This window comes from Apis mellifera, linkage group LG10 (assembly GCF_003254395.2).
Source record: "Apis mellifera strain DH4 linkage group LG10, Amel_HAv3.1, whole genome shotgun sequence".
Lineage (NCBI taxonomy): Eukaryota > Metazoa > Arthropoda > Insecta > Hymenoptera > Apidae > Apis > Apis mellifera.
The window spans coordinates 10,477,742-10,495,919 of record NC_037647.1 but is presented as its reverse complement, the minus strand read 5'-3'; the positions used below and the strand labels follow the sequence as shown (position 1 = coordinate 10,495,919).

General features: G+C 32.2%; 1 protein-coding gene across 3 annotated transcripts in view; it reads right to left on the bottom strand.

The window, feature by feature from the left end:
* LOC726017 (lachesin) overlaps nt 1-18,178 on the bottom strand; it is a 79,193-nt gene that overhangs the window by 14,104 nt on the left and 46,911 nt on the right. For 2 of the 3 annotated variants that reach the window (XM_026443445.1, XM_026443446.1), the window contains exons 2-3: nt 10,752-10,864; nt 7,110-7,401 (exon numbers count right to left, since the gene is read on the bottom strand). In XM_026443445.1, coding sequence (XP_026299230.1) covers nt 7,110-7,401; nt 10,752-10,864 — 405 coding nt within the window. The remainder of the gene's footprint in view (nt 1-7,109; nt 7,402-10,751; nt 10,865-18,178) is intronic. The other variant, XM_026443447.1, reaches the window with a different exon arrangement.

Below are 18,178 nucleotides of genomic sequence, written 5' to 3'. Positions count from 1 at the left end.
ACGTTACGTTGCAAAACAAAATATGTAATAATCTTTCTCTTTTTCTCAATCGATGAAATTTTTTTTCAAATAAGAAACTCGAAAGGAAAATTGTCAAGTGTTTTTATGAGACTTGAATATAATGAAACAAATAAATAATTAAACGGATTTATAGAATTATTATATCATTAAAAAATTTATTTGAAAAAAATTGATATTAATATTGTAATTGTATATATTTTGAAAAATAAATATTATTTTCTGTAAAAAAAAAAAAAATAGTTTGTTCAAAATAATAATTTTGAAAATTATCGATATTTATTAATTTAAATTTCTTTTTTTTTTTTAAATAAAATATCTAAAATATTATTTAATTTAATTTACAAAATTAATACTTTTTAACTTAAATTAAATTTCGCTTTGATAAAATAAAAATAATTTTATCGAGCAAGATATTGTAATAAATAAAAAGTTTGAGATCACTTGTCTTGTAAAAACGAGACTCGATAACGATATTCCACGAGGTCTTACAAAAAAAAAAAGGAAGAAAGAAATTACGGTAAAAGTGGAAGATTGATGAAAGACACAACTTTGTCAGTCTTCTCCGAGTTCTCGTATGCATAAACCCAAAGGACATCATCGTAATGAGGCGGCCTCTAACGTTTAGCACGAGTATAACTAGAGAGACGGATTTAGAGTGGTGGGGGGAGAACGGAGTGGGGGAAGCAAGGAAGGAACAAGGTAGGAACAAGAAATTACCGATGTTCGAAACGTCTTCGTCGGTCGTCGTGGACGCAATAATTATCCTTTCCAAGCACACCCTTCTGTGTGTTAAACGATGAGAAATGGGAACAGGAAGTGATTAAGAAAAGGACACGTTCTCGCCGTTTGATAAATTTTTATGGAAATTTTAAAATTTCATAAAACGAGGCAAGGATATTTCATAGAGCATAAAAATGAATACCACTTTTTGTTTTTTTTTTTCCTTCAGTAAATATTTCACTGATAAATTCCACTCGTTAAAGCGGATTAAAATTAATTCTTCTTGTTGTTTGAATCGTTTTAATCACAAGGGAGGGAGGGAGGGAGGGGAAGACGGAAGGTTTGTGTTCAATTATGGCCAATTATTTGCGATCGAAAGAGAAAAAAGGAAAAAGAAAGAAAAATATTATTATCGTACTTGGAATAATTTCGCGACCCCGTTCGCGACTTACTCCTGTTATCGAATTGGAATCGGAACGGTAAACGTGTATTTCTACGGAAGAACTCGTTTCTTTCTACGCGGATATAATCGAAACAACTTTAATCAAAATTAATCTTCTTAATCGTCCAACATGTTTAAATTTGTGAAATTATACTTGTAAATCACATTTATTAATTCTTAACGGTCCGACCATCTATTATTTTCTGCAAAAAAAATATTCAAAACGCAATATACGGTAATTGAAAAATTCTCAAAATTCTTCATTTTCTCTTAACCACAAATTCGCACAAATTTTATTTTTTCCACAAACACTCGCGATCTAACGATTAAAAACATTGTCAATTCTTGTTTTTCTATTCAAACGTCATGTACGACGAAAAGTTAGGTTAGGTTAATGATAATTGCGCGATAATTACGAGATATCCCGAGACTATTTCCAGTTTATTAAATCGATATTCCGTGTGTCGGTGGGAATCGACCTTCTTTTCGATTCCATCACGAGTACGAGCGTACTTTGACGTTTTACCACGACTTTCCACCACGTATCACCGAAGTTTCATCATTTTTCGAATAACCTAGTCGCTGGAAACTTTCCTTGTTACCATCGGTAAGTAAACGAGGTGCGCGCAATTTGTATCGCTTTGAGGCTAGAGTTGCGCAAAGACGGACAAATAGGCGGATCGATTCATTGGCAAGGGGCCCGGTGACACTCCGGCTTTTCCTTCTCCCTTCTTCCTTTTTTTCTTTTTTTTTTTTTTTCTTCCGCTCCTCCTCGCGAGCCAAAAAGAAATATTCCCCTCGAAGCGAGGGCAAGAAACTTGAACTTTCCTCGTATCGGAGAGAATCGTTACGGACCGAGTTAAAAAATTTTATTCGATTATTTATTTTTTTTTTTTATCCGTTTATTTGTTTCAACTGATTAAGTTATATCGAGTTATACGAACAGTCCCTGTGATATAACGAAGATGATCAAATTGTAAAATTTATTGAAACTATATAATTGTGAATAAACTTGATTGTTATTTAAAATCTAGAATAATAATATATTGTGAAAATTATTATTATTATTATTATTATTCGCATATAATCGTTAAATGTAAATTGAAATTGTATATTATAACAGAAATCAATTTAATTGAAAGCACGTATAGTTAATTTTTTTTTTTTTTTTTTTTACGTTTCAACAATTTATTTACATTTTTTTTTTTTTTTTTTTTTAATATAGAAATCGTATTTTCACAATAATTTGATCATCCGTTATTTTATTTGCACGAATCAATTTATAATGGAGTAAAGTAACGGTATGCAAGTGTAATTTATATATACACGAGCCATATTTTCGTATTTTCTTTATAACGCCGTTGTCCAAGCGCGTTACGCGAACCATATTTTTCTATCATTGATTCTTGAGAGGATCGATGTATTGTCGAAGTGAAATACGATTGTTCGACATGTTGCGCGAATATCGCTTTTCCTCTGTGCTGTTGTAAAAAAAAAAAGGTTTGTTATGTCGGCTATATTGAATTATATATATCGACGAAGAAAGAAAGTGTGGCCGTCGAGATTTCATTGGAAAATAAATTCGATAAATGCGTGTTGTAGCGGGCGTGGATTCGTTTTTCCGCCATATTGAATTTGAATAGGGACGGCAAATTGGCGCGAAGTTTGAACCGTCGGTAAAACGATAAAATTATTATTTTACATCGAGGCGAAAGTTTTATCCATCCCAAAATGTATCTATTAAACGATTTGACGTTTCAATGATAAAATTAATCAGAGTTAATACTCGAATACTTTTTGCAATACGATTTTTTCCCCGATCTAATATCTTTTTTGCCGATTTCATATCTTCGTAATATCGACATTGCCTTAGAACGACATCTACGTGATTTTATGGATTTCTTGGTGCGAAATTGAAAGGCATTGTACAATTTTAAAAGCTACCTCGTCGTAAATTTTATCGGCGAAAATATCGACGATTTCGAACATTTTTTTTTTCTTTTTTTTTTTTTTTAAATTCCTAATCTCTTTAATCTCATTCACTACGTCTTAATATTTTGTTTTATTTAAAATACGATACGTTCCATATTTATTTTCGTATGTATGAATTAGAGGGATATTGAATAACGTGATACAATTTTACTTTTGAAATTGTCGCAAATTTTATTATACTTTGCGAGAATGGATCGACAGATTTCGAATATTTTTAGAACTTTATTCTCGAACTGATTCTTTGGAAATTAAATATTAAATCAATTCGATTGAATTCCAAGAAGTTTTACATATATATATATATACACCAATCGGTGTATAATTGTATCCCAATATCCTTCCTCTTATATAAACGTCTATTAATAAAAAAAAAAAAAAAAAAAAGAAAAATTACACTCTTAATTTTCAATAATTTTTTTTAATAAAATTAACTGATCTGAAGAAGAAATTCAATTCAATTTTTTTTTCTACTATACCATCATAACCAAACAACTTAAAACAAATTGTACAAACAAATTACCAAACACCGGTGAAAAATTCCCTAGTTGTTTAAAATCAACTTACACACCCACTGTACACTCTCTTATCACGCCTTTCTTATTTACACACCGATCGATAAAAACGATCACTGTCAAGTCGACGATCAGTGTCAATTAAATTAAATTTGTATTAAAAAGAAAAAAAAAAAAAGAAAAACGTTGAAAATCGAAAACGATCTTCCTATCTTTTTTTTCTTTTTTTTAATAAATTGCACGACAATAAAATTGCACGGTTTTAAAACCTCCTCGATGGCGTTCGAAAAGATTAAATACGTTCGATCACCGTATTAACCCTACGTCATTTACCTACCGAGCAACCAGTTCCAGTTCCGGCTAATCGCGATATATTTCATTCCGCACGCGTATATATAATTTGCAGCGCCGTTTTAAAATTTAAAACTGCCCACACCGCAGTTCGTCGTCGCAGTTAGAATCGCGCGTGGAAATTTTTCGGATCGTTTCGTCATACCGATCGAAAACGCGGACGGCGAAGTCTTGAAATTAACGTCATTAATCTCGTTTCAGTTGGATTATTCGAATTCTTTCCCATCCCAACGGTTTGTAACCGTGAAATTCAACGAATTCTTTCTTTCTTTCTTTCTTTCTTTTTTCCTCTTTTCGAATTTCGAATTTCTCTCCTCTCTTCGTGAGGAAGGGGGAGGGGGAGAGAGAGAAAAGTTTGAGGAAAAGTTTGTTTTAAAAGGATCTTTAAAACGCTTGTAAAATCGATCGATCGATCGATCGATCGATCTTTTTTTTTTTTTTTTTTTTAAAAAGGGTTTCATTTGGATGAGATATTATGAGATTTATTATGAGATTCTTAATGGATGGGCTTGTAAAATCGATCGATCGATCTTTTTTTTTTTTTTTTTTTAAAGGGTTTCATTTATATGAGATATTATGAGATTTATTATGAGATTCTTAATGGATGGGCTTGTAAAATCGATCGATCGACCTTTTTTTTTTTTGTTTTTTAAAGGGTTTCATTTATATGAGATATTATGAGATTTATTATGAGATTCTTAATGGATGGGCTTGTAAAATCGATCGATCGATCTTTTTTTTTTTTTTTTTTTTTAAAGGGTTTCATTTATATGAGATATTATGAGATTTATTATGAGATACTTAATGGATGGGCTTGTAAAATCGATCGATCGATCTTTTTTTTTTTTTTTTTTTAAAGGGTTTTATTTATATGAGATATTATGAGATTTATTATGAGATATTTAATGGATGGGCTTGTAAAATCGATCGATCGATCTTTTTTTTTTTTTTTTTTTTTTTTTTAAGGGTTTCATTTGAGATATTGTGAGATTTATTATGAGATACTTAATGGATGGCATTCTGGAGGGACGTAAGGAATAAGGAATATAAATTGTAATTAGCATTCTTATTTAGCTGCAAAGGGTGGGGGAAGAGGGTGTTATATCTCTTGCATTCCGAGTGAAACCTTCTCCTCTTTGTAGATTTCTTTTCATTAGGATTCAGGTTGCTAGTTTTCGCTTTTCTCGTCGTGATTAAGGAGAATCATGAGAATTGAAAAATTTAAAAGGAAAATTAGAGGAGATTTTTTTTTTTTTTTATATATATATTGTGTTTTTTATTTTTGTGCGTGTATATGTATTATTGTATAGAAAGAGCAGGATTAAAAATTATAGAAATTGAAATTTACTATAGTTTAAAATTTTGTAGTAGGGAAATTGAAAAATTCGTAAGAGATAAATTCGACGATTCTAAATGACACAAATGGATGCACTCAACCATCCCATCAATATTATATTCTTGTATTTTTCGAGAAGAGAAAAATTTATAAAAAAAAAATAAAAAATAAAATCCATTGACATCCCTAAATGACAGAAATAAATGTAATAAATGTACCATTTCATCGATTTCTCAAATTGGAAAATTTGTAATACATAAATAAATCCACTTAAACCACCTTCAATATTTAATACTAAAAATTGGGAAATTTTATAGATAATAAAATCGATCGATTCAACGTCCACGCGAGAAAACTACAATAAATATATTTAATCACGACTAAAAACCAAAAAAAAAAAAAAAAAATTGGAAAATTTATCACAAAGAAATACATGTAATATATAAATAAATAACCACCCTTAAAAACCAAAATTAAAAAAATTAAAATCGATCGATTCAACGTGCATACGAGAAAATACAATAAATATGTCTAAAAAGCAAAATTGGAAAATTTATCCACACGAAAAAAGTACAATAAATACACCTAACCACCCCTAAAAACCAAAATTAAAAAATTTGTTAAAAAGTAAAATCGATTTAACATACATACGAAAAAAGTACAATAAATACACCTTAACCATCCCTAAAAACCAAAATTAAAAAATTTGTTCAAAAGTAAAATCAATTCAATATACACAAAATACAATAAATACATCTACTCACCTCTAAAAACCAAAATTAAAAAATTGTTCAAAAATAAAATCGATCGATTCAAAATCTATGTGAAAAAATATAATAAATATGCTTAATCACACGAAAAAAATATAATAAATACATCTTAACCACTCTTAAAAACCAAAATTAAAAAATTTGTTAAAAATTTGTTAAAAATCGATCGATTCAAAATCTACGTGAAAAAAATACGATAAATACATATAACTATTCTAGAAATCAAAATTAAAAAATTATTAAAAAATAAAATCGATCGATTCAAAATTTACGTAAAAAAAATACAATAAATACCACCCTAAAAACTAAAATTAAAAAATTTGTTAAAAAGTAAAGTCGATTCAAAATCTACGTGAAAAAAATACGATAAATACATATAACTATTCTAGAAATCAAAATTAAAAAATTATTAAAAAATAAAATCGATCTATTCAAAATCTCCAAAAAAATGCAATAAATATATCTAACCATCCCTAAAAACTAAAATTAAAAAATTTGTTAAAAATTAAAATCGATCGATTCAACATACAAGAAAATACAATAAAAACATTTCTAAAAACCAAAATTAAAAAATTTGTTCAAAAATAAAATCGATCATCTCAGAATCTACGTGAAAAAAATAAATACATTTAACCATCCTTAAAAACCAAAATTAAAAAATTTGTTAAAATGTAAAATTAATCCACCCGAAAAAAATATAATAAATACACTTAACCATCTCTAAAAACCAAAATTAAAAAATTTGTTAAAAAGTAAAATCGATCGATTCAAAATCTACATGAAAAATATGCAATAAATACACCTAACCACTCTTAAAAACCAAAATAAAAAAAATTTGTATTGTAAAGATAAAAATCGATCCAAAAATGATTTCTTAACAAATCTGCGAAAGGAAAATTCGATTGTTCCGATCGATGGATCGATCGAGCCGGAATAAAATAAAAAGCTCGGCATGCGTGACTCACCAAGAATGTCCAAACACCCTAGCTCGGATATCATGGGGCTGGTGTTAATCTGACACATGTAACAGTCCCTGTCCGACTCCTTCAACTGGCGAATGTGGAGCCGCCACGTGCCGTTCACCACTTCGTCCGCGGCTTGGCTACTTCCTGTCACCCCGAACGCGCTTCCGCCCGCGACTCCGGCGGGCATGGAACATCCGTTCGACTCGTACGAGACCGAGATACGCGCGTTGTGCGTCACCGTCCTCGTGTGGACGGAGAGGATCGTCTGGTCAGAGGCGCGTAACCAGCCAACCTGCAAAATTTTTATTTTCCTCTCGTCACGTCTCACGATCCACTTCTCCGCTCGACAGCAATCGAACGATTGATTTCCTCCCCGAATCTTTCGCTTCGAGAATCGTGTAATTGTGAATTCACGGGTAAGATAATGATATTAGAGATTATCTTGTATATTTATACTCGTATATGGATAATATAGGCGTAGATATTTATAAATGATTTTGTAGTTAAATGTAGTAGATGGTATAAGATTAGATGGTTTATATTTCTAGATTAATTATGATACGAAATGAAAAATAAATAAATGAATGGAATTTGTGTGTGTGTGTGTGTGTGTGTGTGTGTGTGTGTGCGTGCGTGCGTGCGTGCGTGCGTGCGTGCGTGCGTGTGTGTGTGTGTGTGTGTGTGTGTGTGTGTGTGTGTGTGTGTGTGTGTGTGTGTGTGTGTGTGTGTGTGTGTGTGTGTGTGTGTGAAATTTCTTTCTTTTTTTGGTATTCGTTTGTTTATTTCTTTTCAATGGAAGTAGAATTGGCAGTGAAGAGAATGTACTTTTATTTTGAACATTGCGGATATTGTTCTTTTTTTATTGAACGTGATTGAAATTTAAGAACGATTTTTTTTTCTGTCTGAATTTTTTGTTTTTCGTTAAATTTAGCTTTTTTGCTAAGTATTGAGTTAATTACGTTTAAGGGTGAGGATGGATAAGGATATTGAGTTTTTTATTTAGGAATATTATTTATTTTTTTATTATGATTGAATGTAATTGAAATTACTATATCCGGTAATAATTACATATAATTGGCAGATTTTGTTAAAAAGTTTCATTTCTGCGATTAATGTTATTACTATTTTTTTGTTCCCTGTTCGAGAGAAAAATGCGAAAATAATGGAGGATCGATTAAATTTATTATTTTTAATCTTTGATTGCCATTTCTATTCGATCGTTCATCGATCATATTTTCTATTCAAGATTGACGAATAACGAGAATTGTGAATGGGATTACAATAAATATTGTAAAATACGTATTTCGTATAATTAAATAAAATGAAGCAGAATTGATAAAAATTCAGGGCAAAAATTTTTAATACTGCCAATAATTTACGCTCAAAATTGAACGTATACAATTGAATTATATATATATATATATATATATATATATATGTGTGTATTATTTGAAAATGAATCGATGTAATTGAGTCGACCGAACGGAAGAGAAAAAGAAGAAAAATTTAAAATTAAATTAATCTTCATTGAACATTCATCGAAATTGAAAAAACAAGAATAAAAAAAGAAAAGAAAAAAATTCCAGGTGGAAAAATCAAATTAATCCTATCGATTTATCTTCGAATCGTACAATTTGAAAGACAATACGAAAATAAAATGTGATACGAGTAAAAGGAAGAAAATTTTCAAATGCGAGGATCAAATTAATTTTTTTATTCTCCCTTTTTTGCCATATTCGACTTCATTCAATTCGAAAAACAGTATGAAAGTAAAAGAAGAAAATAAAAAAAAAATTTTCAAATTAATCTCCATCGATCCTGCTTTGGGTCATGATCCAATATTTATCTTTGACTCAATTTGGGAAACAATATGAAAATGAATATGAAAATGAAATAATAAACATATAATACGATTGAAACAAGAAGAAAAGAAAAAGAAAACTTTCAAATGCAAAGATCAAATTAATCTTCTATGCCACAAGCCAATAATTCATTTTCGTTCAATTCGAAGAGACAATACGAAAATAAAACGATAAACATATAACAGAATCTATCGAAAAGAGAAGAAAAGAAGAAGAAAACTCTCAATCAAATTAATCCTTCATGCCACAAGCCAATAATTCCTTCAATTTGAGAAGCAATACGAAAATAAAGCGATAAACATATCAACATTCGATTGAAGAAAAGAAGAAAAGAAGAAGAAACGATTTCAAATGCATCTTCGTTCATCGAAAGAGAATATAAAACTGAACCAATGAATGCAATGAACAAATACATCAAATACACATCAATTAAAAAAAAAAAAAAAAAAAAGAAGAAGAAAAGAAGAAAGAAAAAAAATTTCAAACGCAAAGATCAAATTAATCTTTTAACCCTGTACGATCCAATATTCATCATGGAATCGTTCTATTCGAGGGACAATACGAAAGTAAAACAACATTTATAAGTTTGGCTGCCATCTTCCCCTCATAAAAGATCTCCGGAAACTATTTGGATCTGACCGGGGAGGGGAAGGGCCCGAGCTTATCTTAATCCATCCCTGGCTGCCAAGCTGCCTTGAGTGGCTTTCTATAGACCGAATATTTCATCTGGCTAGGATACTTTACGGGCTGGAATCTGTCGCCAGGGAAAATGTGTCTCCTTCGCCGTCTCTTTTACTCGCTTCTGCTCATTCCTGCTTCCATTCCATCTCTTTCTCTCCCCCCCTCCACTCTTTCTTTCTCTGTCTCTCTCTCCCTCCAACGCGAGCACACACGTATTACCATCCCATTCCACCACACCATCCTCCTTCTCGCGCTTTCCTTATCCGTTTCATCCTTCTTCCACCGATATATATATATATATATAGTATCTCGATCGAGAAACTTATTACTAAATATAGGTAACGTTGGAGGGAGGATGGATTGGTAGGGTGGAAGAATTTTCTCGCCAATGTGTACGTATAAACTTGGTAATGAGAATGTCGGTGGAATATTTCTCTTCTTTTTCTCTGTTTTTTTCCTTTTTTTTTTTTTTTATGTAATTAAGTGCGTGCAAATGAGTCGAGATGATCTGTTCTGGTATTTAATGGTTAATATTGGAGGAGAGATTTTCTCATGAGTGGAATATAGAAATGTTTTGTTCGTTTGTTTGTTTTGTTTGTTGATGCGAGTGAGTTGATTCGATTATGATTTGTTTTGATATCTCGTTTAATTGGTGAGAAGATGGTTGGGAGGGGGGGGTTCGAGGAAGGAAGAATTTTTCTCACTTGTTTTCTTAACAACTAATGATTTAATTTTAAAAATTTGTTAGTAAATATAGGATTACATTTGATTGGGAAGAAGAAAAAGAAGAAAAAGAAGTATTCTTCTTTCTTGTTTTTGTTTTTCAAGCTCCTAAATATGACTCGTACGAGTGATTGTGTAATTGCGCGTGTAACGTTTTAGATTAACATCAAAGATTAATCGTAAAGAAAATATTAAAAGGAAATAATAAACGAAGGGAAAAAGGAAACGAAAATCGAATTTTTTCGCTTATCATCGAATATCATTATTAGAAACTCTCTCGCACTTCTCTAATATCCGTTTACCGTTCGCCGGTAAAACAGTTGCAAAATCATTATCCTAAAATAAAACGAGTACACACATTTCGCATTTCAATTACCTTGTATTTCCCGATATTACGAACACTGCAAGAGAAAACAACTTCACGACCAATAGCAGCCGTTTGATTTCCAACTGGAGCGATGAACACAGGTCCCGAAATTGTGCTCGAATCTGAAAAAAATAACAAACGATTCCAAACAAAATTTCTTTATTAAAAAAAAATAAATAAATAAATAAAAAGAAAAGTAAAAAAAAAAAAAAATTAAAAAAATCGAATCGAACGTAATCTCCTTCTCAAACGACTATTAACCTTCTCACATATTCGATGCAAAAATTTGTCGCATCGATTCTCCCGTTTATTTCCTCTTCTTGGAGGATGCAAAACTGCCTTATCTACATCAACAGCCTACGAGAGATATCCCGCAGCGAGGCGTACATTAGCGAAACGAGGAGGAGCTTGATACCTCAAAGAGCATGAAACGTACACCAGATTGGATTACGTATACAATCGATTCCAGTAGAATATCAAAAGACTGCACGAGGGGGAGGGGGGGGGGTAACATTATCAAGGTATCTTGTCAACGTCATCCGAGGCACGTCCCACCCGAGTTTTCCGAGCTAACCAATCGAAAAGCGGAGCCGGATTGATAGATGATCATTTGCCATGGTAAATGTCGATTGACTTGCAAACCGCTTCGTGATCTCGTGTGATCGTAATGCCGTGCACGTTTGATGTATGAAATATGAAATATGCATCGCGTATCTGGGAATCATTAAGTAACGCTTAAAAAAAGGAAAGAAAAAAAAATTGCGAATGACGAAAGTTTGAAATTTTTTTGTATCTTAATTTTTTTTTTTGACGTCAAAAAATTGTCGAATTCGAATTATCAAAAAATCTCGAAGAACGGAAATTAAATAATATTGAATATCATTGGTTGTATCGATCGATCTTTCCTTTTGAGTAAGTAAATGTCGAAATTATTTAACGTTCTTTCGCAAAAAAACGAATTAAATTTTGAAATGAAAAATAATAAAAAAATCGTTCTTTATCGAAACAAACATCAAAACTTTTCCTCGAATCCGTTAAAAAAAATTTTTTTAATTACATCGATTGCCAGATATTTAAACATTCGAACGATAATGCAAGTGAATAGAAATTAATCACATTTACTTTTCATTGAAATAATAGACTCTTAAAAGTGCTGTAAATTTAAGCGCAATAATAATGACAATAACAATAATAATAATAATAATAATATGAAATCGTTGCATGATAAAAAAAAATGTAACAAAAAAATCAAATTATGAAAAGCGACAACAAAAGTAAGCCGGGGCATGATCGGTGATTCAGCGTGGCGATATCAAACAATTGAGCAACTAGGTGGCGAAATTCTGCCGCAGGGATGATAGATTGACAGGCTGGTTGAATGTTTAAAGCCAGACTGCTCGGTTGAATGGGGAGGAGGGGAGGAGGAGGAGAGGAAGGGAGGGAGAGAGAGAGTCGCCCATTGCTCGTAGGCAGAAGTGCAGGCAAAGCCGTGGGTGACGGTAACCGGAGTAAAATGGAGAACAACGTGATAAGATTACAGCACCGCGTACACCTGTACAAGCTTTTCCACGTGTTTTATATAGCCGTTTTAGTTATAGTTTTCGATATAAAAAAAAAAAAAGGAAAAATTTTTTATTCGCGTCCATATTTAGAATATAGGATTCAATCGAAAATACAAACGATGAAATATGAAATTAAATAATATTTTAATTAAGTTTAATTTTAATTTTCGAACCGTTTAAAAAAAAAGGAGAAGGGAAGAGAAATATCGTTTTATCGATTTTGTTATTAATTCGAAATCAATATTACAAATATCAAAAGTATAATTAATTTTTGCGTAAATAAATTTTCTGTGTTAAATTATAATCTAATTTCTTCTTTTTTAAGTTCTTCTAAAACGATTCTGTAAAACGTGTTAATTCCAAACTTTTAAGCAAGAGTGTAAATAAAGTACACGCGTATCAGGTTACGTAAATACGTCCACAAGGTGTTGATACATTCGTGGAATATTTTCTGGAGAGTCTATTCTAGATGTCAAAACAAGGGCAAAAGTTGTGTATTGACACAAAAATATCGATCTAGGCTTATTTATTAAGTTATGAATAATTAATTAAAATTTGATAGGCTGAGGTAGCTTTGTCCTCGTATTTATTTCAGCCTCTCAAAAATAATTCGCGAATATAATATCTGTAAAAATAGAAAAATATCCGAAAATATAAAGAAATATATAATTTTTTTTAACGAAAATAGGATACAAAACACACAATTAAGAAATTTTATATTTTTGTGAAAATGCAATTTTTTAATGACGTACCAAATGTTTCAAAAATTTTGGTCAGTACGATCAATTTTAAAACACGCTACAACACACAGACCAACCACGTTTACATTTTTAACGTGACCTTGCCCATGCTTGTGTATTTTGTATTACTCGTTGTGTACGTGTCAGATAGACATGATCCGTTGAGAGGTTAATATGAGACAGTTTCGAACGTCGAAATTACAGAAAATCATCCAGCAACGCAATAAGATCGATAACACGATGTTTTCTTTCTTCTCTCCTAACCTCTTCATTTTTGAAGTTTAATTTATTAATAATCAGTGTTCTACACTCATTCTAATTGGATATTTACAATTAGATCTTATACAGTTAATGTCATTAGCTGAAATACCGACATGGGAGTTGCATTTATCATTTCTCCAAATTTGTCCAACCAATCTCTTAGTTTGTCTTTTCCTCTCAAATTAACACTCGAGTATCCATCTTTCTCTTTTAAGTCAAAATTTTTTCTTAACATTTAAATTGTAGTAGACTTGTGGAAGATAAAAATATTTCTATCAAGAATGAATATATATATATCCTTTCAATACGCTTTTCTTCTTTGCTTCGTTTCAAATTGATGTTTTTTTTTTAGCCTTTAAAAGCTTGCTCGAATCAAATCGAGAGATCAATCACGAGATCTTTCGACAAATATATTAATAGATAGAGTTAGAATATAAATGCGGAGTTTAAATAAATGTAAGAGAAAGACGTTTTAGTAATTTCGAAATTTTTCACGTCACATTTTAATTTCTGCTTAAATTAGCGCAGAATGAAACGTCCGGATCGAAAGCTAGTTAAATCGTAGCTTATCGACACATTCCGCTGTCGAACCGCAACAACGGTAGAAAATATTTCAAGTGGAGGGGGGCGTTAACGGGACAGGGCGACATTACTCTTGTCTCGCACGCTTCCACTCGAGATTTCTTTTCCCCATCCCACGTATCTTCATTTCTACGTGTCTTTCAATCTTTTCCTCCTTACCGATCGAGTATTGGAAAACTCGTCGTCGAAATAATATTCGTATCTCCTTTAACGCTCCCGAGTAAATTGTCAACGTGCGACCAGGGAATACGAACGATAAATAATAAAATAATAGGGAAATAAAGAAAGAGGAAAAGAAGATTGGAATAAAATTGGAATTGAAATTCACTTATATATTAACACACGATACTCGTCTCGATTTCTGTCATTTCCTGTTTTACCATTCGAACGATTTAAAAGATTCGAAGGAATCGACGAGTTAAAGGAATAGTAATTGAATTGCCAATTGCATTTTTATTTTTTATTAAAGAGATAGAAATTATTGCATTCAAAAATACAATTTCTTGGAATTTTCAGTAATTCTAATTCTATATTCTAGATTCGAAGAGATTTCTTCTGGTAATTCTATTCGGATCGAAATATTTCGAAGAATTTTTTCGAAAAAGATCCTTCTTTGAAAAATACATCTCCGCATCGAAATGACGAAGTGTCTATAGAATCGTGAAAGGAAAAATCGAAAGATTTCTTCCTGTGATCCCGGTCGTTTCGAAGGTTCGAGAATTTTTTCGAAGAAGATTCTTCTTTGAAAAATACATCTCTGCATCTAAATGATAAGTGTCTATAGAATCAAGAAGACGGCAAAGGAAAAATCGAGAGATTTCTTTCGGTGATCCCGGTCGTTTCTCGAAGATTCGAGAATTTTTTTCGAAAAAGATTCTTCTTTGAAAAATACGTCTCCGCGTCGAGATAATGGATATTTATAGGGCAAACGAAGGTATCGAAGAAACAATCGAGAAATTTCCACCGATAATCCTCTGCAATACCGACTGTACAATATCATTTCGAGGAATTCGAAAATTTTCGCAAAAGTGCATCTTTGGCATCGAAATGGCGGGTATTTAGCGGTTGAAGAGGGTTAAAACATCGGATCCATTCGTTTTTTCTTCCGGTGCCTATTTCTTCCTCGGTTGGAATACCTTATGTTTTCACAGGCGTTTTCATTTATGCGGCTTTCTATCCTCGCTCCTGTCTCTCTCTCTCTCTCTCTCTCTCTCTTCCCCTTCTTTTTTGCCCTCTTCTTCTCTGCCCGTTCTTTCTTCTTTCAGACGAACACACCACCTTTCACGTCTTATTTTTTTCACTCTTACCCCTCTTCCACTTGTTCGCCAGTTCTCTTCAGACAGCAGAGAACCACTCTCCACGTAAGTAATATCTAAATTGCTTCCGCGGTTGAAACTTTTCTTCGTTTTTTTTTTCCTACTGTTTTTTTTTCTTTCTCTTTTTTTTTTGAGGGGTGGGAGGGAAGATTTTAGACTTATTGAGAAAGATTGCGAGTAAAATTGTCGTGAAACGGAGAGATCGTCGAGAGGAAGGATTGTCTTTTGGAGCCAATATTTGGATACATTGTCTCCATTCTTTCTTCTTCTTTTCTTCTTCTTCTCTACTTCTCCTTATAGTTAGACCCTTTTTTTATTTGTTCTGAATGTATAATGCATATTTTCGCACTGAGCCTGAACTTTATATTTAAATTATTTTTTTCTTTTTCAAAAGACTGAAAAAAAAAAAAAAAAGGAATTAAAACAGTACCACCACTTTTCTTCTTTCTCGCTTTGACTCACGTAGTTAGCCACGTTTATTCAGTGTATGTTTTCACCGCTACTTTAACCACCGTTAAAGATCTTTTTCCTTTTGAAAAAAAAAAAAAAAAAAAAAAGAAAAGAATGAAAGCAAAAGCATTAGAATAAATCGTTTTCTCATTTTCTCTTCTTATTCCTCTTTCTTTACAAATTAGATATTTATACATTAAAAAAATGTATGCTGTCTAATTTTTTTATTAGTTTGTACTCGTCGAATGGTACTTTTTTTTTTTTTTTTTTTTTTTTTTTTTAAGGAAAACAAACGAAACGAACAACGGTGGCAAACTTTTCTCTCGATTTTGTAAATAGTTCGAAATAGGTAGAGTATTCGCGATGCGATAGATGGCGGGCAACGACCCAATTGTTTCTTTAATGGGTGACGATAAACGTCGGTCGGATAGTACAGTTAAGGTCCTACACGGGCGCTGGACGAGCCGAGAATTAGGTTCGAGCGCACCATTGGGATAGCCGGAGTCGAAACCAACTGGATTCAACCTAGCTTCACGCTATACTGTAATTGCGACCCGAACTCTGCGCATACGAATTGTGTGTAAATCGACGGATTTCCCTTAAACGTGACAAAGAGTGTGTGATTTTCAATTTAATGCGTTGAGAAAGAAAAAGAAGAAGGAAGGAAGGAACGGATCTCGATGATGATCCAATTTTTTCGACTCGAGGGAAGAATTGATCGATCATCAAATCGTCTCTTGTGAAGATTTTAGTTGGGGATTTTTTTGTCGATAATCGAATCATCCTTCGCGAAAATTTCAAATGGACGGAATGAGAATTTATTTGGAAATTTTTCGTCCAAAAAATCGATCGATAATCGAATCATCCTCCGTGGAAATTTCAAATGATGGAATGAAAATTTACTTGGAAAATTTATCTTTCGAAAATCGATTGATAATCGAATCATACCCTGTAAAAAATTTAAACGATGGAATGAGAATTTCTTGCCCAAAAATCGATGATTAATCGAATAATACCCCCCCTCTGAAAATTTCAAAACGGAATGAGAATTTATTTGGAAATTTTTCGTCCAAAAATCGATTGATATAAATCGATCATCAATCAATAATCGAATCATCCGCTACGAAGATTTCGAATGATGGAAAATTTTGTAGATAAACAAAAGAAGAATTGGATCATTCCCTATGAAGGTTTCAAATAATAGAACAAGAAATTTGCTACGTTTCGTAAACAAGGTCAAATAAGACTCGTGTTTATGCGAACTTTTTTCATTGTTTTCGAGTAGTGAATCAATGGTTGGCATGGATCCCACATATGATGTATATCATTTCTTGTACACACGTTTTGCTTGCACGAGTAAAGAACGCAACTGCAGAATTGCAAATTTTTAGATAAACATTCTATTCACCGTAAAAATATCCAATTTAAAAAAAAAAATAAATAAACAATAAAATTGTATCATCAAATTCCATATGTTTCAACCATAATAATCTTTTTAATTTCAAAAAGAGAAAAAAAAATCATCGTAATATTCAAAATTATATTATTAAATTTTCATTTTTAAACAAAAAAATTTCATTCCATTACATCTTATTTTTATTCCCAACCAACATTTTTAATATCGTCTACCAGCATAATCCATCACATTTTTCAAAACTAATAACACACGCGTGCGCATTTAATTTTTCCTTGAATTGAAAAATTATTTTCACCAGACAATCTTTCGATAATTCGAATATGATATATTTCATCCTACTCGACGATCACAATCGTGTGCATTTCAAAGTATCGTAACACATTGTCTTATATATAACAGTATCCTGTTGTATACAATAATACTTTCTTGAAAATACGATTTAATACGGTGTAAAATCCTGGACCAACATCTAGCCAACTCTCCTCAAACTCTCTCTCTCTCTAATCAATAATTTCGATCGATTAATTTCCACGAAGAAAAAGAAGAAAAAGAAACGATCTTCCATTATTCCACTTTCCATTCCTTCCGAATCAAATCAAAGAAAAGAGAGAGAGAGAGAGAGAGAGAGAGAGAGAGAGGGAGAGAGGATTAATTCCTTGGAAGCAAGTTTGTTTCACGGGTATTCCCCCGCGTGGGAACAACACGAGTCGAGCAAAAGGAGAGGGAGAGGGAGGGGGGAGAAGTGGAGGAGGAATGATCGAAAGGAGAAAATTGCGAGATGTCGAGGATGATTGATTATTTTTCCTTCGGTTATCCGGTTTCGAGGCGAAAAGGAAAAAGGGCAAGGGAAGGGGAGGAGGCGGGAGATGAAGGTGTATTATTATACAAGGGTAAGGAGGAGGAGGTGTGTCAAAGAAAACGTCGTCGTGGATAAATATACATCTGAAATAATAACGACAACCGAGCGTCTTCTCCAGGGAGCTACGAGAAAGAGGGAGAAAGGGAGAGGGAGAGAGAGAGAGAAAGACTTGTATTTAGTTAGGGAAAGAGAGATCGGAGTTAATTGCGATATCATTATGAAAATCGGTGACGTATAACGCCTGTCCTA